We start from the raw sequence: 20,258 nt of genomic DNA, 5'->3' as shown, positions 1-20,258 counted from the left end.
TCCAATGCAAATATAGGGCAGTGGTGGCTCAAGCACTTAAAACTCTTGGTTGTTGATCTGGGTTCAAGCCCCAGCACTGCCAAGCTGCCACTGTTGGGCCCTTTAACAAGGCCCTTAACCATCTATGCTCCAGGGGCACTGTATCATAGCCTGCATTGAAATGTTGAAAAAGAAATCACACAAATATGGCTAATTTAAAAAACGATTTGTAAGATATCTTGTTCACCAGATTGTCATCTGGCCATCTTGAACATCGTCTCTCATACAGTGCTTGCTACCCCCACTTCCCCCACGCAAGCGAGTGTTGAGTGCATGAAGTGCCCAGCATTCCACACTTTGCTTTTTCAGTTGAATAAGTGGGGTACTTGAAGTGCACTTCTTCTTGTTGGGAGTTTCAGTGTGAACACACCACTCACACTATTTATACTGCAAAATAACATAAGTATATGTTATTAAGGTATAAGTATGTGATTTGGGATAAATCTGTAAATAGATTAAGACAAAGCAGAATTATTTTCATACTAAAAAAAAGAGGGTCAGATGAGGGACAAAAACAGAGAAATACACAAGGAATGGAAGATACTCAGTAATGGTTGAACATTTAATACTTGCAAAACAATGGAGTGTAATGGAGTATAAAAGACAGGAAGCACTGACCATATTAAGTAGCATTAGTTTTGGGCTGTTTACTGAAAGCAAATTAATTCAAATCAATTCAATTCAAATTTATTTGTATAACACTTTTAACAATTGACATTGTCTCAAAGCAGTTTTACAGAAAATAAACATATAACAAAAGGTTAATATAAAGAATAATATTATACAAAAATTCAAGATTAATATTAGATATATTTAAAAGTGTTTATTTATCCCCAATGAGCAAGTCTGAGGTGACTCAGGCAGCAGTGAGGAGGAAAAACTCCCTTGAATGGTAAAGGAAGAAACCTTGAGAAGAGCCAGACTCAAAAGGGAACCCATCCTCATATTGGTGACACTGGAGGGTGTGATTATAAATATACAGTCTGACAGTCTGTCCTCAAAGACTACATGGAGTTTGCATTATATATTATAAATTATATATTATACATGTAACATAAAATATCTTTTCTGTGGTGGTGAGTTAAATGATAAAGCACATTCATGATTTCTTTGAATGAGATTAGAAGCTTCTTCTTAGGATCCTTCTAGACGAAAGATTGTAAAAGCTGTGTTGTGTCTATGAGGTATTACCGTAACTGCTCTGCTGCATTCATCATGTCCGTCTGTAAAAGCTAGCTAAGCGGAGAGAAATGAGACAGAGCTGCTCTAGGGCTTCTTTCATCATCAAAGGGTCTTTTGTTTATAGTCTTTAGAGGATTATATAAATTTATGTGTCTAATTCAGCTGTCCGAAAGCCTGCTGTTTATTATCAGTCACCCTGACTTGAATGTATTTATTATTCTGCTGTACCTTAAGTGGGTGGATTAATATACTTAATCAATGGATCTCTGAAGCTAAGTGGGCTATTTTAGCACCACTGGGTATTGGTCTGACTTTAGAGAAAAAATAGAGCCACAAATCAAATTAAACAGAAACATAGATTTTCTTAGACATGTGTTGGGCTTCAACAATCCACCAGAACACCTTGGCAGAAATTCAGCAAATCTCTGGAATTTCTGGAAGATGAAGAACATTTTCAGCAGGATATTCACTCAGTTGGATTTTATTGACAGTGGTGAAGGTGTCTAATTGGATTCAAATCTCCTGTAGGTGTCTAATTGGGTTAACATTTGGTCACTGCCAAGACCTTAACAAATCAATGACAGGATTTCATATTCATTTTCAGTGAATGCATTCAGGCGGCCCTCGAGCCCTGTGGGTATGGAAGAGACTGCTTTCATTCAGATACAAATATGTAATCATAGGAATCATAGGGATTAGTCAGAAAAACTTTGTATTTATTTGCAGCAATGCCTCTCAACAGGGATATGTACAGCTAAACTATGCCAACGATAACGTCCCAAAGAATAAAAGAGCCACCATTTTCCCATTTGTCACCTGTTTGAAGATTTTAATTCTAAATTAAATTAATATTTTAAATAAACACACTTTGAAAGAAAACAAAACAAAACAAAAGCAGGCTGCATATATCATATTTTGGTCTTGTTTTTATTTCGTTAGATCTTTTCTTTCTTTTGTGATTTGTGCTTTTGTTAACACACCTGCATTATAATCCCACTTGCATCCACAATCCAAATGCCCTGGCCACTTGTACTGTGAAAGCCTCACTTGTACTGTGATACAAGCAGATGAGCAAGAGGACCCGTAATTGTGACTTAGTAATAAGCTCTCTGGTCTAATTTAATGTACATTACAACATTAGTTGTCATTGATAATTACTGTGTGTGTGTGGGGGGGGGGGAGTATGGTTTTATATTTTCTAGGGAATATCATATTCTTCATACTCATCATATTTACAACATTGCACTGCAACACGATTCAATCCTGTTGTAGTGCAGAAATGATCTATTTAGCTTGTTACCGTCTTGATGTGCAATCATCGTTAAACTGCCTGTGATCATATTTTCTGTTTACATTGCTGGAGACATTTTAATGCATCTATTTAAAATGCTAATTAAATAGCACTATTTGACTTGGTGAATGTTGACCTATCTGCCCTGGCTGTCTCCTGAATACAATAAGAATCATTATAAATGAGTTTCATGATTGTGGTTAATATGATCCTGTGACATTGATAAATACATATGTCCAGTTCTCTCAAACTGACCTGACTGTCCTTAGTATTTAAATAAACAAGAATTTCTTTTTCCCTTTCTGTAGGTCAGTCCTTCTACTCACGTGTCCTGGAGAACTGTGAGGAAGAAGCCAGGTTTGAGGAGGTCAGTACATTTATTCTCTTTCTCAGTGTCTTAGTCACTCAGTATGAAAACAACACTTAAAGCTTGCATTTCCAAGCTCAGGAGGAGTGAAAGCAATATGTGGATTTGTTGCAGGGAAGCCTGTAGTGTAGGCAGTGGGGAACTAATCAAACGGCTCATCCGTGTTCTAGTGCATCACATTTAATGTTGTTTACTAGCAATAATAGAACTGAGAATCAGGAGCTAAAAATCCACCATCAAAACCTATACGTTTTCGACTGCACCAAGTAAATTACCCAAATTCCCTTTCCCCTGTCTGTCTGTCTGTCTGTCTGTCTGTCTGTCTTTACTCATTGAACCTGCATGGTAAATGGACTGTGGATGGACTGTGGGATGTGGTAGCCTAGTGGTTAAGGTGTTGGATTACTGATTGGAAGGTCATGAGTTTAAATCTTAGGTCCACCAAGCTGCCACTGCTGGGCCCCTGAGCAAGGCCCTTAACCCTCAATTGCTCAGTTGTATGAATTGAAATTAATTGTAGGTCATTCTGGATAAGGGTGTCTGCTAAATACCAGAAATGTAAATGACTAAAACACACTAATGGTAAAGTTTGTTTAAGTAAAGATTCAAAAAGAAGGGAAACGCCAGTGGACTCAAATTTTTGTTGATTTTAATCTTGCAATAAGTTAATGAATTTTTTTTCACTTGTTGACATGACATGCTGTAGGAACGCTAACTAAAATTGATGAGCGTAAATAAATATTGAACTAAATCTTATATCATTCTAAAACTAATACCTCTATAATTTTTTTTAATCGTAATATATTTTTATTAACCCCGCGTTTATTACCTAGTATACATTTAATATCCATTGCAATGTATAATAATAGCAGTACAAACTGTTTTAAGCTTTATTATGGTTAACTGGACCTTATTTCCTCACATTCATCACATTGAATTTGTGGTTATTTGTTTGTTCTGCCAGGGGTAAGAATCCGAAAATTTCCTCCTCTGTGCAAAAGCTGAGTGCTGTTTCCTCTTGTGATTAGGGTGTTTTTGTTTGGGTTAGGGAAGCAGAGAAGCAAGCCTGCATTTTCTTGTAATTAACTAGGTAGCAGGAAGGGAGGAGAGATAGAGAGAGAGAGAGAGAGAGAGAGAGAGAGAGAGAGAGAGAGAGAGAGAGAGAGAGGGAAAGAGAGAGAGAGACTGTCTGATTACCTACCACAACAACCTCCCACCGCAAAATCCAACTGAATGCAACACTTCCTAATGGCTTGGAGTTTGGTCTCATGGCCACATTCTAGCAGGCTTACTCACTGTCTCTTGTCCCTGCTGTGTGTCTGACTCATATGAGAGTGTTAGAGCCAGTGAGTGTACACATCACTACCTCTGATCTTACTTGATACTCACAGCCACATCCCACAGCGTAAAGTCATCTTAGGAGATTTCAGCCTTAAAATGTTTTGATATGATTTACATGACATCATTATGTGGTAAGAGAAAGGGGATTTATTTTTTAATTATGTAGCTGTGACTCAGATGATCTTTAAGATCAACTACTGTTACCTCCGGATCCTTTGGTAAATGCATTTTCACTGAACCTATTATTCAAAAACACTTCATACATAAGAGCAAGATTTTCAATAACATTTGTTGCATTTAAAGTGAACTCCAGTGATCATTACCATTCATACAGTACAAAGCTTACTGCTTTCACTTTGCTTCTTAGTAGTCCCAGTTCCCATTAAGATTGCAAGCAAGTTTATTACATCTTCAACTTTATTTTTCTCTTGGTAATGCAAGTTAAATGCATGTCTTTGTACAGTTTTATAATAACTTTAATAATTTTATTATTTAATAAATCTTTTCTATTGTTCTAAAACCCTTGGAAATGGCTCTAGGAACTAGAATAAACAGTGCACATCTGTATACACATGTCTTTATTTTAAAGGTCATGTTACTTCAATAAAATACTTATTGGTATTATTTGACTCACTATTGTTTGATTCATGTTCTCCCATTTAAGGAAAGATATCATGGTATAATTTTATGTCTCTAAAACTTCCATTGCTTCTTTCTCCTAGTCTGATTCAGCCCTTATTAGTTGATGTACATCATCTCTAATCTGGCCTCACTTTCCTTATTAAATTTTACCAATTTAAAGCTATTTGGAAAAGTTCTCAAACAATTTTTAACTGTGATTTCAGAAGAAACAATAACAGTCATCAGTCAGAGACATGCTACATTAAGATAATTTGTTCTTCTTGCTCAGTCTCTGCTGGATGCATCTATCTGCATAATAAACCTCTCTCTGCTGGTGCTGTCGACTGAAGGCTATTAGCTCAGCCCCCTTCAGTCAATATGTATCATTATGTTCAACACATCAGAAAATACTACATCGAACATTAGATTATTGTATCTTATTTCTAAATTTAATTATATTTTTCCAGAAAGGTCAAAGTTCTGTATACCTCACCAGAGTACACCAGCACATTAATAAGAATGATAAATGAATCATGTGGCTTCATGTGGGTTTTATCCACACAGTGTGGGTGAAGGATGGTCTACATGAAATTGAGCGCTGTCTAATTGACCTGTTTTTCCATGTGAGGTTGATGGTAGCCTGGTGAATACGGTTGGCTTAAATGCATGTCGGAAGGTGAAATTAATTGGACTGCAGAAGAAATAATGACAGTTCTGGGAAGGGATTTTACATCAGCTTATTAGAAACATGTACTTGAGATAAAAAGGAATCTCAACAATATATTGAGGTACCTGAATAAAGCTTGAAAATCACATACCAGATAGAGCACTGTATATTTCACACTTCAGTGACATGCTACATTACAAGGAACCAGTATGAAAATCTGTTTAGACAAAAAATACCGCTTTAATAGAGGTTCTGTGTGTATTTTTAGGTGTCTGAAATGATGTCTCATGTGCATGGCCAAATAGAATACAGAATTAGAAAAACAGGTGAATTCCCTGTTTGCTGTTGTTTTAAATCGTTGCTGTGCAAGAGCAAAAACATGATAAACCTTGGAAAGAAAGAGGTCATAGAAAGATTTGCCATGACAAATTGCATGAAATGTCATATACAAGGATCTCTTCATGCTGTGAAGCCATATGGCCATTAGAAATGTTTGCAGAAATAAAATCCTCCACATGAAATCGTTCCAAATTATTGTTGTAGCTAACACAATTTGCACAACCTTCAACAAGGTTCCATAGAAAATATTTTCTTGTGAGCTGTTCCCACAATGGTAAGCCTTTACAAATAAATACAGTGTAGGCTTAAAATGAAGACTGTATGGCGCACTGTGCCGTGAACTGCTGTAAAATGAATAAGAGGATGAGAGAGAAGCAGACGTATGGGGGAGGAGAGACTGGGTAGAATACAGTAGACGACTCTGCAGTCTTGGCCTATTAGGGATGCAGTTTGAAGTCAGTACCAGAGTACATGTTATTTGTAAATGTTGCTGTAAAAATTGATTTCTGAAGCTCTATTTCTCAACTGAATTTCACCTTCAACCTAGTCTTAGCCTTGATGTGACTTTATGTCTATATTATTTAGAAGGCATGGTTCCACCAAAGACAGAGTAAAAGACAACGAATGGTAGAAACATTGGAAAGGGAGATGAACAGAAAGTGAGATGAAGTATATCTGATTCAGTGAGTGAAAAAAGCTTTAAAATGGATAAGTTCTTAAGATATATTATAAGTTCCAGTGCATTTTTATGCATCTTTAGATCTTAATAAGAAAGGAATCTTTTTGACACATTGATCAACAAATTGTCAGAATTCTGTAATACAATTTCATGAAATTTCTACATCATCTCTGCTTGTAAATGATTTGGAATGTAAACAATATTGAAATATTTTGAAACATTTGAATAGAAATCCTTGGTCAACTCAATAAATATTGAGTTATTGAATAAATAAATGTATTAGACAGACTGTTGGTTTAAAAGCCTTTTTCAGGGATATGGGCATCTGAACAGTTAATTAAATGAGTTAAAAGAAAACAGTTAAAAGAATTAAATGAAGGCAGATTGAAACTATAAAAATATTATTCCTGTTTTCAGGCATAAACATAATAATTTGACTGATGTTATTCTTGTTAGTTTCACTAGTGTTATATTCTTAATGAGCAGTTATAGATGAAGATACTCTAATTGAGGCAACTCTGAACCTAATATGTTTCATCTCCATAGCAACAAAACCCACCATTAATGAACTGGGTTAGCCTCATGAACGAGGAACACTCATGGGAAATACGAGTCATAGTTATAGTGGTCTGGGCTTCAAGAGAGATGTAATAATACAGAATACTACAGAATGAAACACAATTGTAAGCAGGGTTCGATCTTCTAATAGCACAAAAAATATAAAGAAATATATATAAAATTTATATTAAAAAAAAAAAATATATATATATATATATATATATATATATATATATATATATATATATATATATATATATATATATGTGTGTGTGTGTGTGTGTGTGTTGTGTGTGTATGTGTGTGTATGGCCAAACGAGTACCTGACACCTATATCAGCTTGTTGGACATTCCATTTCAAATATGCTGCGATTAATATGGAGTTGGAGTTCACGTTGTAGCTATAACAGCTATCACTCTTCTGTGAAGGCTTTCTACATGATCTGTAAGAATTCTGGCCCATTTGTGAGATCCTTGAGGAGGCCTGGCAATTGCAATCAGTGGTCCAAATCATCACAAAGGTGTTCAGTGGGGTTGAGGTCAGGGCTTTGTGCAGGCCACTGGAGTTCCTACACACCAAACATGTCAAGCCAAGTTTGAAGCATGCAATTGTCTAAAATGTATTTGATTGTTGTTAACATCACCCTTCTGTGGAACTATGGGGAACAAACCCTGAAAAACTGCCACAGAATATTATCCCCCTCCACCAAACTTTACTGTTAATCACTATACATTCTGGTGGGTAGTGTTCTCCTGGTATGTTATCCATCACACTGCCAGAGAGTGAAGCATGATTCAATATTCTAGAGAACATGCTTCCACTGCTCCAGGGTCCAGTGGCTTTACAGTACTCCAGCCAACGCTTGGCATTGTTCATAGTGATGTTATGCTTCTCTGTAACTATCTAAATGTGAAAACCTTCAGGACGCTCAAACAGTATTGAAAACGAAAAGCCAATTCTTTCGTTCATGATGTAAACATAAGGTCAAAAGATGAATATGAGACCAAAGATCAGCTTGATTGTCAGCTTTCAATTTCTAATATTTACATCAAGATGTGTTAAGCAGCTTAGAACATGGCACCTTTGATGGTCGTACTGCTTTGTGAGTTTATTTTGTCTAATGTTTTGTGACTAAACCGTTTGTGCTCATAGATGCTTTCATTGGTTTCACAATAATATTTTTCATTGTTTCTGATATTTATGGGTGTTGTTCTTAAAAAGAGTAACTTTCTTATGAACCACTGAAGTTCAATTACTTAACTATAAGTCCATAATTAACACAGGAAAACAGAGATTTTGTGCATTTATCTATTGTTGACACAGAGAAGCACAGATTTTTATCATGACACACAAATTACGCTTTTTACTGTATCTTTGGTGCCTATGTAACTAGAATAAAACAACAAAGCCTTGAGTCATATATTTCTCAAGACCAATATTATGAATTTTTATTACCTTAAAGTCTTTAAGTTTACAGTGAAAAGTACACTGCTTGCTTTGTTTGTGTGTGTGCCATATGAGAATGTTAGAGAAGGGAACATGTTTTTTATTACTAGTTGTTCAGATTTTTACTGTAGTTTTTGTACCATCCTCACTGAAGTCCAAGTAGACTTAAATGATCAGTAACACCTACTATCTTGTGTTCTTATTGGAATTGTCCTACATTTTCAATGTTTTTTTCTTCAATTGCTGGTTGTATTATGCATTGTTATCCCTGTCACAAATCATCTATAATGACTACACGTTCAAGAGACATATTGATTTCTTTACATTCAAATCTGTCATATAATTTCTTCCAACACATTTTAAAAAGCACTGTAACAAAACCTACCATCTCATATTGTACTTATTGTTAGCGTGTCCTGTACTCTCACGGTGGCCTTGAGTGGTGACTCTGTCATGCCGTTTTGTGTGGAAAGGTCTGGTGCTCCTCATTATCACTGTATAAAATGACAAGTCTGAACAACCCCTACAGGTATTGGCTCTGTGGATGTGTAGGACAGATGGGAGCTCCAGATCTACAAAACAGGTGGAGGCTGAGAAATCATTTCACTGACAGGTGGCCCAGAATGACACAAAAAAATTCCCACCGAGTTCAAGATTGCCTTTGAAAGTTTCAGGAGTGTAAATCAATGGCACTGCAGTGTTTTGTCACTCCTAGAGTTCTACTCCACTACTCCATTTCAGTCTTCCAAATCTGTCCACCACTCCAATCCTTCAATTCGTTCCTATCTGGCTCATTGCTTTCCTCATTCAGCTTTATTAGAGAGAAAAATATCTAGTTTTGTCACTTCACAGACATGTATAATGTATTATATGTAATTCCTTTTAAGTAGACACTAAAAATCGTGCTGTTTTAGGAAAATAATCAATGCCATATTACACCACCTTGAGTTTCAAAAAAAGCACATCCTGATATGTTTTATTCCCATTTAACTCTACAGTTTGCCACTAAACATCCGTTCCTCAACAATAAACTTTCCTGTTGTCCTTTGAATTCCTGTGCCATGTGTTATAATCACAATAAAGTTCCTTTTTATCACCAGCTTCTTTTCCACCCTCTTTATTTCAAAAAAAGGGCAAACAATGGAAACTGCAAAGTTTGCTGTCTTAAAGAATAGCTTTGCTGCAAGCTGAGTGTCATAATCACCAACATCAACTTAACAATCTTATCTTCTATAACGAAGTTAAATAGCGACTAAAATGTAATTTGGATGAAGTCATTTATTGCATTTGTTTATTTGTTTACCTAACCCCATTAAAGATATTCATTTGTGTATTAAATCATTCATCAGTATATGTATAAAAGTATAAAATACAAAATCCAGCTTTTCTTCAATTTTCCCTAGGAATAAGAAAATGTAAGGCAAAGACCAATAACCTAATTTCTATAAATAATTTAATATTAATCTTGAACTTCTTGTACTATATATGCCACTCTTTCACATTACACTGTTTTGCACTCAACTCGTTTATTATTCATTCATCTGCCTCCAAGGACTGCTTTATCCTGGTAATGTTGGTGGATGCCTTGAACACTCAGTCTGAGGCAGGAACCCACCCTGTATTTCTCCCAGTTCATTAGCACAGTACGCACACACATTCACATAGGTGGACACAGGGAGAACACGTGAAACTCTACATAGACAGTAATCCGAGTTCAGGATTGAGCTATTGACCCTGAGGCATGCATTTAATTGATTTTATTGCATTTTTCCCCCCAGGCATTTCGTTGGCCAGTTGCCAGTAAAGTGGATGGTAATGAGATGTTGGAGATCCATATATACAACTACAGCAAAGTCTTCACTAACAGGTGTGTAAATCCTAACAAAATAAAGTGTTTTCAGAAAAACAGACCTCAGACATACAGAAGTGTAGAATATATTTGCGTTCTGTAAATGCCTGATGGATTTACGGATAAAGCTACATTCAGCTCTATACTTACAGTACAGGCAGCTATTGTAAAGATGAGCACAACATGGCTATTAAAATGCTTTGTGTTTAGACAAAACACTAAAAATGAGAGAAATCTAGCCTTTAACTAAAGTAAATAAAAAACTGTAATGAAGAAAATCTTTTTCATCTTGTCACCAAAGATATTCTTCATCCATTTGTCACGATTATTACCATTGTATCTGTGACCAATAGAATAGCACTGAGTCTTCTCCTGTAGCGCTTGATTTGTACTGTATATAAGGTTAGATGTTCCTTATATTATTTAATTTTTTTATTACATTCCATGCTTTTACATTGTCATATACTCACACATAGGCCAGATTATGAATGTTTTTTGTTTGTTTTTATACAGCTTGTTTGAATGGTTGAGTCTAGGCCTGGGAATTGGGACTGGGAACCTGGAGGAGTTGTGGGATTGGGAGGTTTTTACTTTCATGTGGGTATAAGTGAGATGTGCTGTAAGATGGGACTTAAGTAAAAGCCATGATCATTAACATAAACAGTGTGGTGGTCCTGTCTGGTCAGTATAGTATATAGTTTATGAAATAGAACAGATAACATTGGATTAATGTATACAGTTACTTACATTGCTTTACATCCCTGTTTTAAATTGAAAGAAATTCTAGTTTCTTATTAATGTGTTTGTTGACGTTGAAATTTCTAGTACAGAAATGAGTCCTTTCAGCCCTGCTACATTTTCTAAAAGGCATCTCACAAAGCATATGTCATTTTAGAAGAGAGTGTGGGATCAGATGGTGAAAAGGGACACTTTTTAATGTTTTTAATGCTATGACAGTTTGCCCTAAAGGATGAATTATAAACTGATCTTTAAAGGTTAAATTCGAATACTTGCCTGTGTGCATGTCAAATTGTCTAAAATGTTTTTTTTTTTGTTGTTTTTTGTATTTGTAGCAAATATTTTGTCACATTTTCTACTGCTGTATTGGGTGTGTGTTTTTCATCATGCTTTTAACCTTACCTTAGTTTTTTTTTTTTTTTTACATTCATGCAATGCAACCTTGTTTTCAGTGATCAGGGATTCAGGGATTATTGCTACAGTACCTTTAGGCTCTTATCATTTATCCACAGACTCTGTAAGTAGCAGCTAAATCCTGTGGCCTGACAAGGTGTGACACATCTGTGCCATACACTTGAGATTTTGTGTGTGTGGGTGAGCGAGAGAGAGAGAGAGAGAGAGAGAGAGAGAGAGAGAGAGAGAGAGAGAGAGAGAGAGAGAGAGAGAGAGAGAGAGAAAGGGTGAGAGAGAGAGAGAGAGAGAGAGAGAGAGAGAGAGAGAGAGAGAGAGAGAAAGGGTGTGAGAGAGAGAGAGAGAGAGAGAGAGAGAGGGTGAGAGAGAGAGAGAGAGAGAGAGAGAGAGAGAGAAAGAGAGAGAAAGGGTCAGAAAGAGAGAGAGAGAGAGAGAGAGAGAGAGAGAGAGAGAGAGAGAGAGAGAGAGAGAGAGAGAGAGAAAGGGTGTGAGAGAGAGAGAGAGAGAGAGAGAGAGAGAGAGAGAGAGAGAGAGAGAGAGAGAGAGAGAGAGAATGCTCTTTGCTCTCTTGTTCCCCATCCCCTGCTGGGATGAGTCACTGCCCTAAGCAGGTTGTTTATAGATTTTCTGCCTTTTGCCTCAGTGTGGAGTTGATGTCCATTATATATACCTGCTTACATAACATTTCTCTGTAAAGCCAAGGCAGAGATAAACTACACAGACAATGGCTTAAGTACAAATTTCAGCCTTCCTCAATGAACATGTCACTTGGCTGCATAATGAATTATTAAAACCCTTTGTGTGTCTTATCTGTTATCACGTACCAGCTTTGTTTTTATGTTACTGTGGTGGAGGATGTTTGCTGCATGTGCAGGGCACCGGGGTGAAATAATAAAAAATCTTAATTTAGAATAATAAAATTCGAATTGAATAATTAACATGCCAGAATAATATATGTCATTCCCTTGACTCATTATCTGTCTAGTAGCATTGCAGAATTAAACCTTCTTTATTTGTTACCAACCAAAAAATTGAATAGTCCACTTATTTAAGATAATCTATTCATTCAGCTAAGATTTTACATTTTATGTAAAAGATGTGGCAATGAGCACAGGGACTGCGTATTTGCAGGAAGACTGTGGTCAGTTTATGAGAAAGAGAGAGATTTGAGAGAAACGAACAATCACTGGAAAAAAACACTCATTCATACAAAACATTCAATAAGAACTGAAATTAGTACATTACTAGGATTGTATGATTATTATATGAATTGCAGACAAGCAATGTATTTTGTTTTTCTTTTGAAAGACCTTTATTTTTACCATACTTAAATTTATTTTATTGTATTTTTTTTTTTCATTTTGAGTGAAATAGTACAGGTGCTACAGGCATCATATATACAGAAAACAGTGCGCTAAACCACCATGTTACAAGATAGTCACTAGCTCTATATGTACATTCAACAATTTAATTTACATACTTCATATTGTACAATGTAGTTCAGAAACAGCCAGGAGGTGGTGCTGTAGATGTCTCCTTACATTCAGAGCAGAACATCAGGCTAAAGATCCTCTCTCTGGGAAAAAAAATATCACAGGAGATAATTAGGAATAATGACTGGACTATTTGGTATAAATAATTAACTTTTAAAATAAAAGAGTTACAGAAGAATTAAAAACAAACCATAAACACGTTCAAGTGTTGGTTTTTGTTTAAAACTTTGTTTTCAGCTTTTTAAACATGAAATACCTTCACTTCATTCTTCAGAACAGGGAAGGTAAATAAAATGACATATCCATGAAAGTCTGTAAAAATCTTGATGAACTGCCTTGAAGAAAACTATTGTCCGTTTTGGAGCTCACTCACTCTCATTTTCTACCGCTTATCCAAACTACCTCGGGTCACGGGGAGCCTGTGCCCATCTCAGGCGTCAGAGGGCATCAAGGCAGGATACACCCTGGACGGAGTGCCAACCCATCGCAGGGCACACACACACTCTCATTCACTCACACAATCACACACTACTGACAATTTTCCAGAGATGCCAATCAACCTACCATGCATGTCTTTGGACCGGGGGAGGAAACCAGAGTACCCGGAGGAAACCCCTGAGGCACGGGGAGAACATGCAAACTCCACACACACAAGGCGGAGGCGGGAATCGAACCCCCAACCCTGGAGGTGTGAGGCGAACGTGCTAACCACTAAGCCACCATGCCCCATTTTGGAGCTATTTAAATATTTTGTTTGGCCCAGTCTTAATTGTAGTATCGATACCAGAATTATTTCATACAGTTCCCTCTGGAAGTATTGGAATGGCAAGACCAATTCTTTTGTTTTCGCTATACTCGTACTTCTCAGCAGTAGGATTCAGGAAGGCCAGTGTGGAATTTACAAAGAAATGCAGAGATGAATCACAAACTTTCTGGAACTCTTATTTTTTGCCAACACAACAAAGGAAGTGGAAGGTTCTAAACTGGCCAAGTCAATCACCAGACCTTAATCCAATTCAGCAGCATTTCATCTCCAAAATAGGAGACTGAAGGGAGAAATCCCCCCATGAATTTGATGCAGTTATAGTTTGTTTTTTATTGGTGTAACCATTAACCATAACTATGATCAGACATGTCAGACATGAATAGACATCAATTTTGTAACTAAACCACAGAACTATCATCTGTTGATTCATCTTTAAACCATGTCATCACCTCATTAACCAGAACAGAGAACATCTCAGTGAAAGTCTGTAAAATCACTGTGCTTTCTTTATCAGCTGCCTTGAAATAAATGATTCAAATATAGGAACCTGGGTTAAATTTTCTCAAAATCTTGCAAGGACCAATGAACCATGGAGCTTTTGAATTAAAATTGTTTTACTGCTTGCACTCTCTTTTTATATATAGAAAACTGTTCTTTATCAGCATAGTAACCTTACATCAAAAGACATATTACACAATGAGTGTAATATTAAAGAACTTAAATGAAGGTTCTTCTTAAGATTTTTTTTGTTTGAGACATAATTTGGTGCATGACTAATTTCTATGTCTATTTTTCATTTTAATTTGCATTTCTCAGTACTATAATGAGTTATTTTACTGCAGCACCCAGTGTGACAAATCTCAATGCATCCTATAAAATATTTGGGTCTTGTTGATCATCCTTGGTGTGTACGGTAAATGCCCCTTTCAACACATTATTGCTGATGTCAGCTTGGGGATCCAGTGTAACCAGCCAATACTGTCACCTGAAAACTGAGGCCATGAGGACATGTATTTTGATCACTCATCTTCCTATGAAGCATATGTTCTCAGCCAAGCATAGAATAAACTGATCAGACACACAACAAAGGCTGTAAATTCTCCCTGATTCACTCAAACAAACAAAGCCATGCCATGAAAAGAAACGCTGAATTAAATTATAAAGCTGATGAAAGTCAATTGTTTGTTGCATGGAAGATCAATAATGCATAGATGGTCTTTTGAAAAGCACATCAGGAGTCAGAACCTGATCCCAGATCAGTGAATTATTCAACTGTGCAGGTCTGTACATTATCACTGTAGAGTTTATGGGAGAGCAGCGACCTCAGAACATAAGCACACATATTCAGATGCTAGTGTGTGGTTTCTGTCCAGTTTAGTCTCCCAGAGAAAGAGAAAACATTCAGAAAAATCTGCATATTGTCAGCACTACAACAATAAACAGACATGCTATGCTCTTGTTACGAGTTAATGTTCAGATAGAAATCAACAAATCAACAATGTAATGTGTCCTAAATTAGAAAGTCATGATGAGAGGGGCAGTTGGAAGAGAAAAGATTTCCCAGTGTACTTGAGCCAAAAGAAGTGTGTGTGTGTGTGTGTGTGTGTGTGTGTGTGTGTGTGTGTGTGTGTGTGTGTGTGTGTGTGTGTGTGTGCGTGTGTTTAGATTGCAACAAAGGAATCATGCTGACCTAGTTTTAGAGGGTTTGTATCACATTTTATGGTGTGAGAGAAGAGACATCAATTATTCAGTGTATAATTTCCAGTAAACTAATAGATGGTTGCATTTTGCCCCATTCAGCCAGAGGCATACAGGGAAGTATTTTAATTTTTCATGATTGAAACAAGCAACTTGTGAAATCACTCAGCCTTACTCATACATTATAACAACAGATATTTTGTACATCGATATGCTTGTCTTTGTGTTTTTGTGTACATCTTTGTATTTTTGCTGTCACCTATTTAATTATAATCCTCCTGAAAGAAAACACCCCAAATAAAAATATAATACTTATATTTTATAAAGATATAATGCTCTTGTACAGATGTGAAGGCTTTAATTCACTTTATGTTTTGATTACAGGTTGATTGGCAACTTTCGCATGGTCCTACAGAAAGTGGTAGAAGAAGGCCATTTGGAGGTGTCTGACACTCTTACTGATGACAACAACACATCAGTTCTGGTGAGAATTAAAATGGAATGAGGATGTGTTTGTGTGTGTGTTTATATAGGATATAAATGATATAGGATGTGCTGAGTCTACAACCTGCGACATTGTGGAAATTATATGACTTTTATTTTGGATAATTTACGCTAAAATCCACCTTCAGGTCTGTTATTAATGAAAACCTTTACTTATTCTGAGACACTTCTGCTTGCTCCATAGAATCCACAGAGTCATGTTTTCACCATATAAACAAAAGCCCATTGTCATAACCAAATGTGCTTTCAAACACTAGTTTGCAGTTATTTTGTTCTATTCATCACTCTGTATCAAAAACAGCTTATCTGTCCCTGACACATTGCGAGTAATTTATAGTGGGTTTTTCATCATCGTCTGTCTGTGCCGGGGTTATGAATTAGACGCCCTAATAAAGATAGAACAGGCCTGGAGGTGGTCTATTAGTCTTTGCTTTTCTTAAGCTTCTATTGACTTTGACTGAAAATCCTGACATTATTGCGACTTGCTCCTGCTGATGGGAATAAATTCACCAGGGAGAGAAAATCGCTAACTAAACACTTCATCATTTTTCTTATAAACTGACTGAGACACTGTCTTCAGGCTTTATTAATTCAGCTGTCTGATATAATAAGGCATTTACAGAAAGGTGTAATGATTATATGTCACATTATATTTGTGATAAACTTTACAGGGTTTAGGTCAGGAACGAAACCTCAGCACATAAATGTGTGTGTTACTAAAAAAAATCAATAGGTAAATAGATGAAGAGATATCTGCACACAAAGTGTGGTATCTACTGTAGTTCAGACTAAAAAAACCTAATAAAAATAAGGCCTAAGCTTGTGGAATTAAATAGTATTGACAACTGGTGATAACATGGTGTTAAAGTTAACTAGTGTTAAAATTATACAATATACATTATTAACACTATAACATTTACTATCCACATGGCACAAAATGACTAGTTTACTAGAAGCCTGCACATATTGCCCATCAGAATGGTTCCTGATATAAATACAGTATGTAAAAACAGCACACAAACTGATTAGCCAAATTACATGGCAGCAGCACAAGGCTATTCATCAGAATTCAGAAAAAACATGACTACGGTATGCTGTTGATCCAGGCATATGCTGTTGAGTATTTCAGAAACTGCTGATCATCTGGGGTTTTTACACACAACAATCTGTAGAATTCATACACAATAGTACAAACAACAGCAACAACATCCTGTGCTCAGAAATTCTGCAGTAGATATGGCAAGTTGATGACAGGTCAAATGGACAGTGTGGAAAAAGTTTCAGTAGGTCTGCACCCATCGTAGCTTAGAGATGACAGGCTGACAGGCAAGAACGAAATCTAACGTGATCGTCTGATGTTTCAGTACATCCGCTTCAGCATTTGACATCTTGATTCTTTCCTATTCACCATGGGTGTAAAGTGTGGTTATTTGAGTTAACAGATCCCTCCTGTTAGCTTGAGCCAGTCTTGCCATTCTCCTCTGGAGTCCTTCATATAAAAGACATTTCCTGCTGCAGAACTGCCATTTACTGGATGTTTTTTTTGTCATTCTGTCTAACATCTTTAGACTGATATGCATAAAAAAATCTCTGAGGATTTCTTTATAAACTTTAAGCCAACACACCTGCCATATTCAAAGTTACCGAGATCACATATTTTTTCCCCATTTTTATGTTTGATTATACCTGAAGCTTTTCAACTCTATCTGCATGATTTTAGGCATTGCATTGATTTGCTGAGAGATGATTGCGTGTATGAGCAGTGCTACAACTGCTCCTTCGAAAGTAGCAAATGAGTGTAAGTAGAAGTACAGTATGTAAAAGTTATGGGATCATGCAATCATTTTAAGTTAATCTTTTGATAATCCTTCTAAACATACTCCAAATAGAGGTCATGCAGGAAAGTCTATGTGTGACAGAGAATGCTACTGATACCCTGAAAGCATTAGTACTGCTGACTGATATGTAAAACATTGCTTATTTTATTAAAGCTACGTTAAGTTTTAATGGAATGGGATAGAATATAAGTCTTAAATTATGCATGATTGAAAATGCACCAGAACAGACTGGTTTTATAGATATAGTGTGGATTTAAATCCTGGTTAAAATAAAAAAAGTTTTTGGTGTGAACTGATGTTCTCATTTTTTTTATAGATAATATAATTAAATTGTAGTATTTAATTATTTTTTTGAGTGAAGTGGACTATTTGTTTTGACATGGGATGACAAGCTACAAATCCTGCTTAAATACGGGATGCCATGGATTTTTAGAAGCAAAAATATCACTTTGTTCAGTGTGAAAATTCAGCAGGGATGATAAATAGAGTGGAATTTATCATATGGGAAACTCCAAGGCATAATGTCAGGCCAGATCTCTGGTTCCCTATGAGTCAGCCTCTAGAGAGGTAGATTACAGAACACAGGCTAAACGTTTCTTGTTCCTCCACTCAGGAGTATGTAAACATAAGCGGAAAAGGTAACTGATGCTAGAATATCAATGCCAGTTTGGCCATCCTATCAGGACAGATTTAACTTCCTATCATGTGCCAAAATGACACTTTAGCCTACTTTAGACACTTTAGCTAACACTACTTACTGTTAGTTAATCATGAAGAAAGCAGATGAAGTTAAGTTTTATAAGTTGGCATGTAGATAAGAAATACATTAACACACACACGCACACACACACACGCACACACACACACGCACACACACACGCGCGCACACACACACACACACACACACACACACACACACACACACACACACACACACTACAATTTTTTAGCAGTTCTCAGTGTGAATATATACTGTACACTTGAGCTGAAGGTTTTTTATAGTCTTCTAGCATGCATTTAGATTTTATGACATAAATTTTCAAAATGGTTTAAAGAAAAGGTGTTTGTGATTATAACCACCAGTATCTTGATGAGGATAGTGAGATATACAGAGAATACAAAAGTCTCAAAGAGGAGAAAATACATACATCAGTAAATACAACAGATGGAGACAATTGCCGATCAGCATGCGACAAGCTTCACTGAGTGATGTCTGTAACGACATTTTCCAACATCTCTGTACCTGGATGGTAATGAAATTAATGTAGAAAGGCTTCAGAAAGGATATCTTATCTATAAACATTATGCTTTTTGTTTATTATTGGAGATTCGGAATACATAATCTGTATATTAGTATAGATAAAAGAAAACACAATAAAAGAATACATCTGCATTCCTTTATTTCCAGAAAATTATTGCACAACATATGAATATAAAGTGGCGAATATAAAGCTGAGATTCTAAGGTCTTTTATTTAATCTTAGAGATTGCACTGTTCTGATAGTTATTTTAATGTTCCTGTTAATGGGCTCCAAAGTACATAAGAAGGATATGAAATTAAACAACTCATGGCATGTAGGTTTTCCAGAGATCTTTCAGAAATCTAGCCTTTTGCAGGAAGTAAATACATGTGCTAGGTTGCATCTATCAAGAATACAGCAAGTAGCAACTGGCAAAAATTTGCTTGCAATGTCAATGACATCTATAAAAGAGACTAAAATTATCAAATGCTGGTCATTTGGTTTGTTATTTTCTCAGGAGAGGAGGCAAAAACAACATCATGGCTGTTACAGACAAATCAAATCACTTGAGTACAATGACATTACTTCAGGTCTGAATTCAGTTATTGAATTCTATATGAACAACACTGAACAGAAAATTAGGTAGAAATTATTATTTTTTTATTGTTGTTAATTTGATTCATGATTTTCCTAATTCATCTACTCTTACAGACAAGTATCGCCATAGAGATCAGGTACCAGCCGATGGACGGGAGTGTGAGGGTGTGGAGTGATGGCGAATTCCTTGATGTTCCCGATGATCGTGAAGGAATGTTCCAGTTTGAGACAGAGAGCCTCCTTTCAGTACACAGCCAGAGCTCAGGAACATCGCCAGGACGATCAACATACAGCATCCCCACTTTAAGGAAGTGAGTGTCTTCCTTAAGCATTTGCTGTTTGATGATGATGATGATGATGATCATGAGGATGATAAATATCAGTGGTGACCAATGCTTTCTGACACAGGGAAAGCATAATTGTCTGTATTTTAAACTTTTAGCCGGACTAGCATAATACGTCCTGTTTACAAGAAACCAGAAAGTCAATCGGACCAGCTAAACTAGCACAAAACAGTTATCGACAACAGAAATCATCTTTGAATAGCATACACACACATACATACATACATACATACATACATACATACATA

At 36.2% G+C, this 20,258-nt stretch overlaps 1 protein-coding gene across 2 annotated transcripts in view; it reads left to right on the top strand.

Moving 5' to 3' along the window:
• otofa (otoferlin a) overlaps positions 1 to 20,258 on the top strand; it is a 57,446-nt gene that overhangs the window by 2,390 nt on the left and 34,798 nt on the right. For both annotated transcript variants that reach the window (XM_060866365.1, XM_060866364.1), the window contains exons 2-5: positions 2,821 to 2,879; positions 10,310 to 10,398; positions 15,871 to 15,970; positions 19,781 to 19,977. In XM_060866365.1, coding sequence (XP_060722348.1) covers positions 2,821 to 2,879; positions 10,310 to 10,398; positions 15,871 to 15,970; positions 19,781 to 19,977 — 445 coding nt within the window. The remainder of the gene's footprint in view (positions 1 to 2,820; positions 2,880 to 10,309; positions 10,399 to 15,870; positions 15,971 to 19,780; positions 19,978 to 20,258) is intronic.

This window comes from Tachysurus vachellii, chromosome 3 (genome assembly GCF_030014155.1).
Source record: "Tachysurus vachellii isolate PV-2020 chromosome 3, HZAU_Pvac_v1, whole genome shotgun sequence".
NCBI classification, from domain to species: domain Eukaryota; kingdom Metazoa; phylum Chordata; class Actinopteri; order Siluriformes; family Bagridae; genus Tachysurus; species Tachysurus vachellii.
Note: the sequence above shows the minus strand (reverse complement) of the source record. Positions and strands in the feature narration are given on the sequence as shown.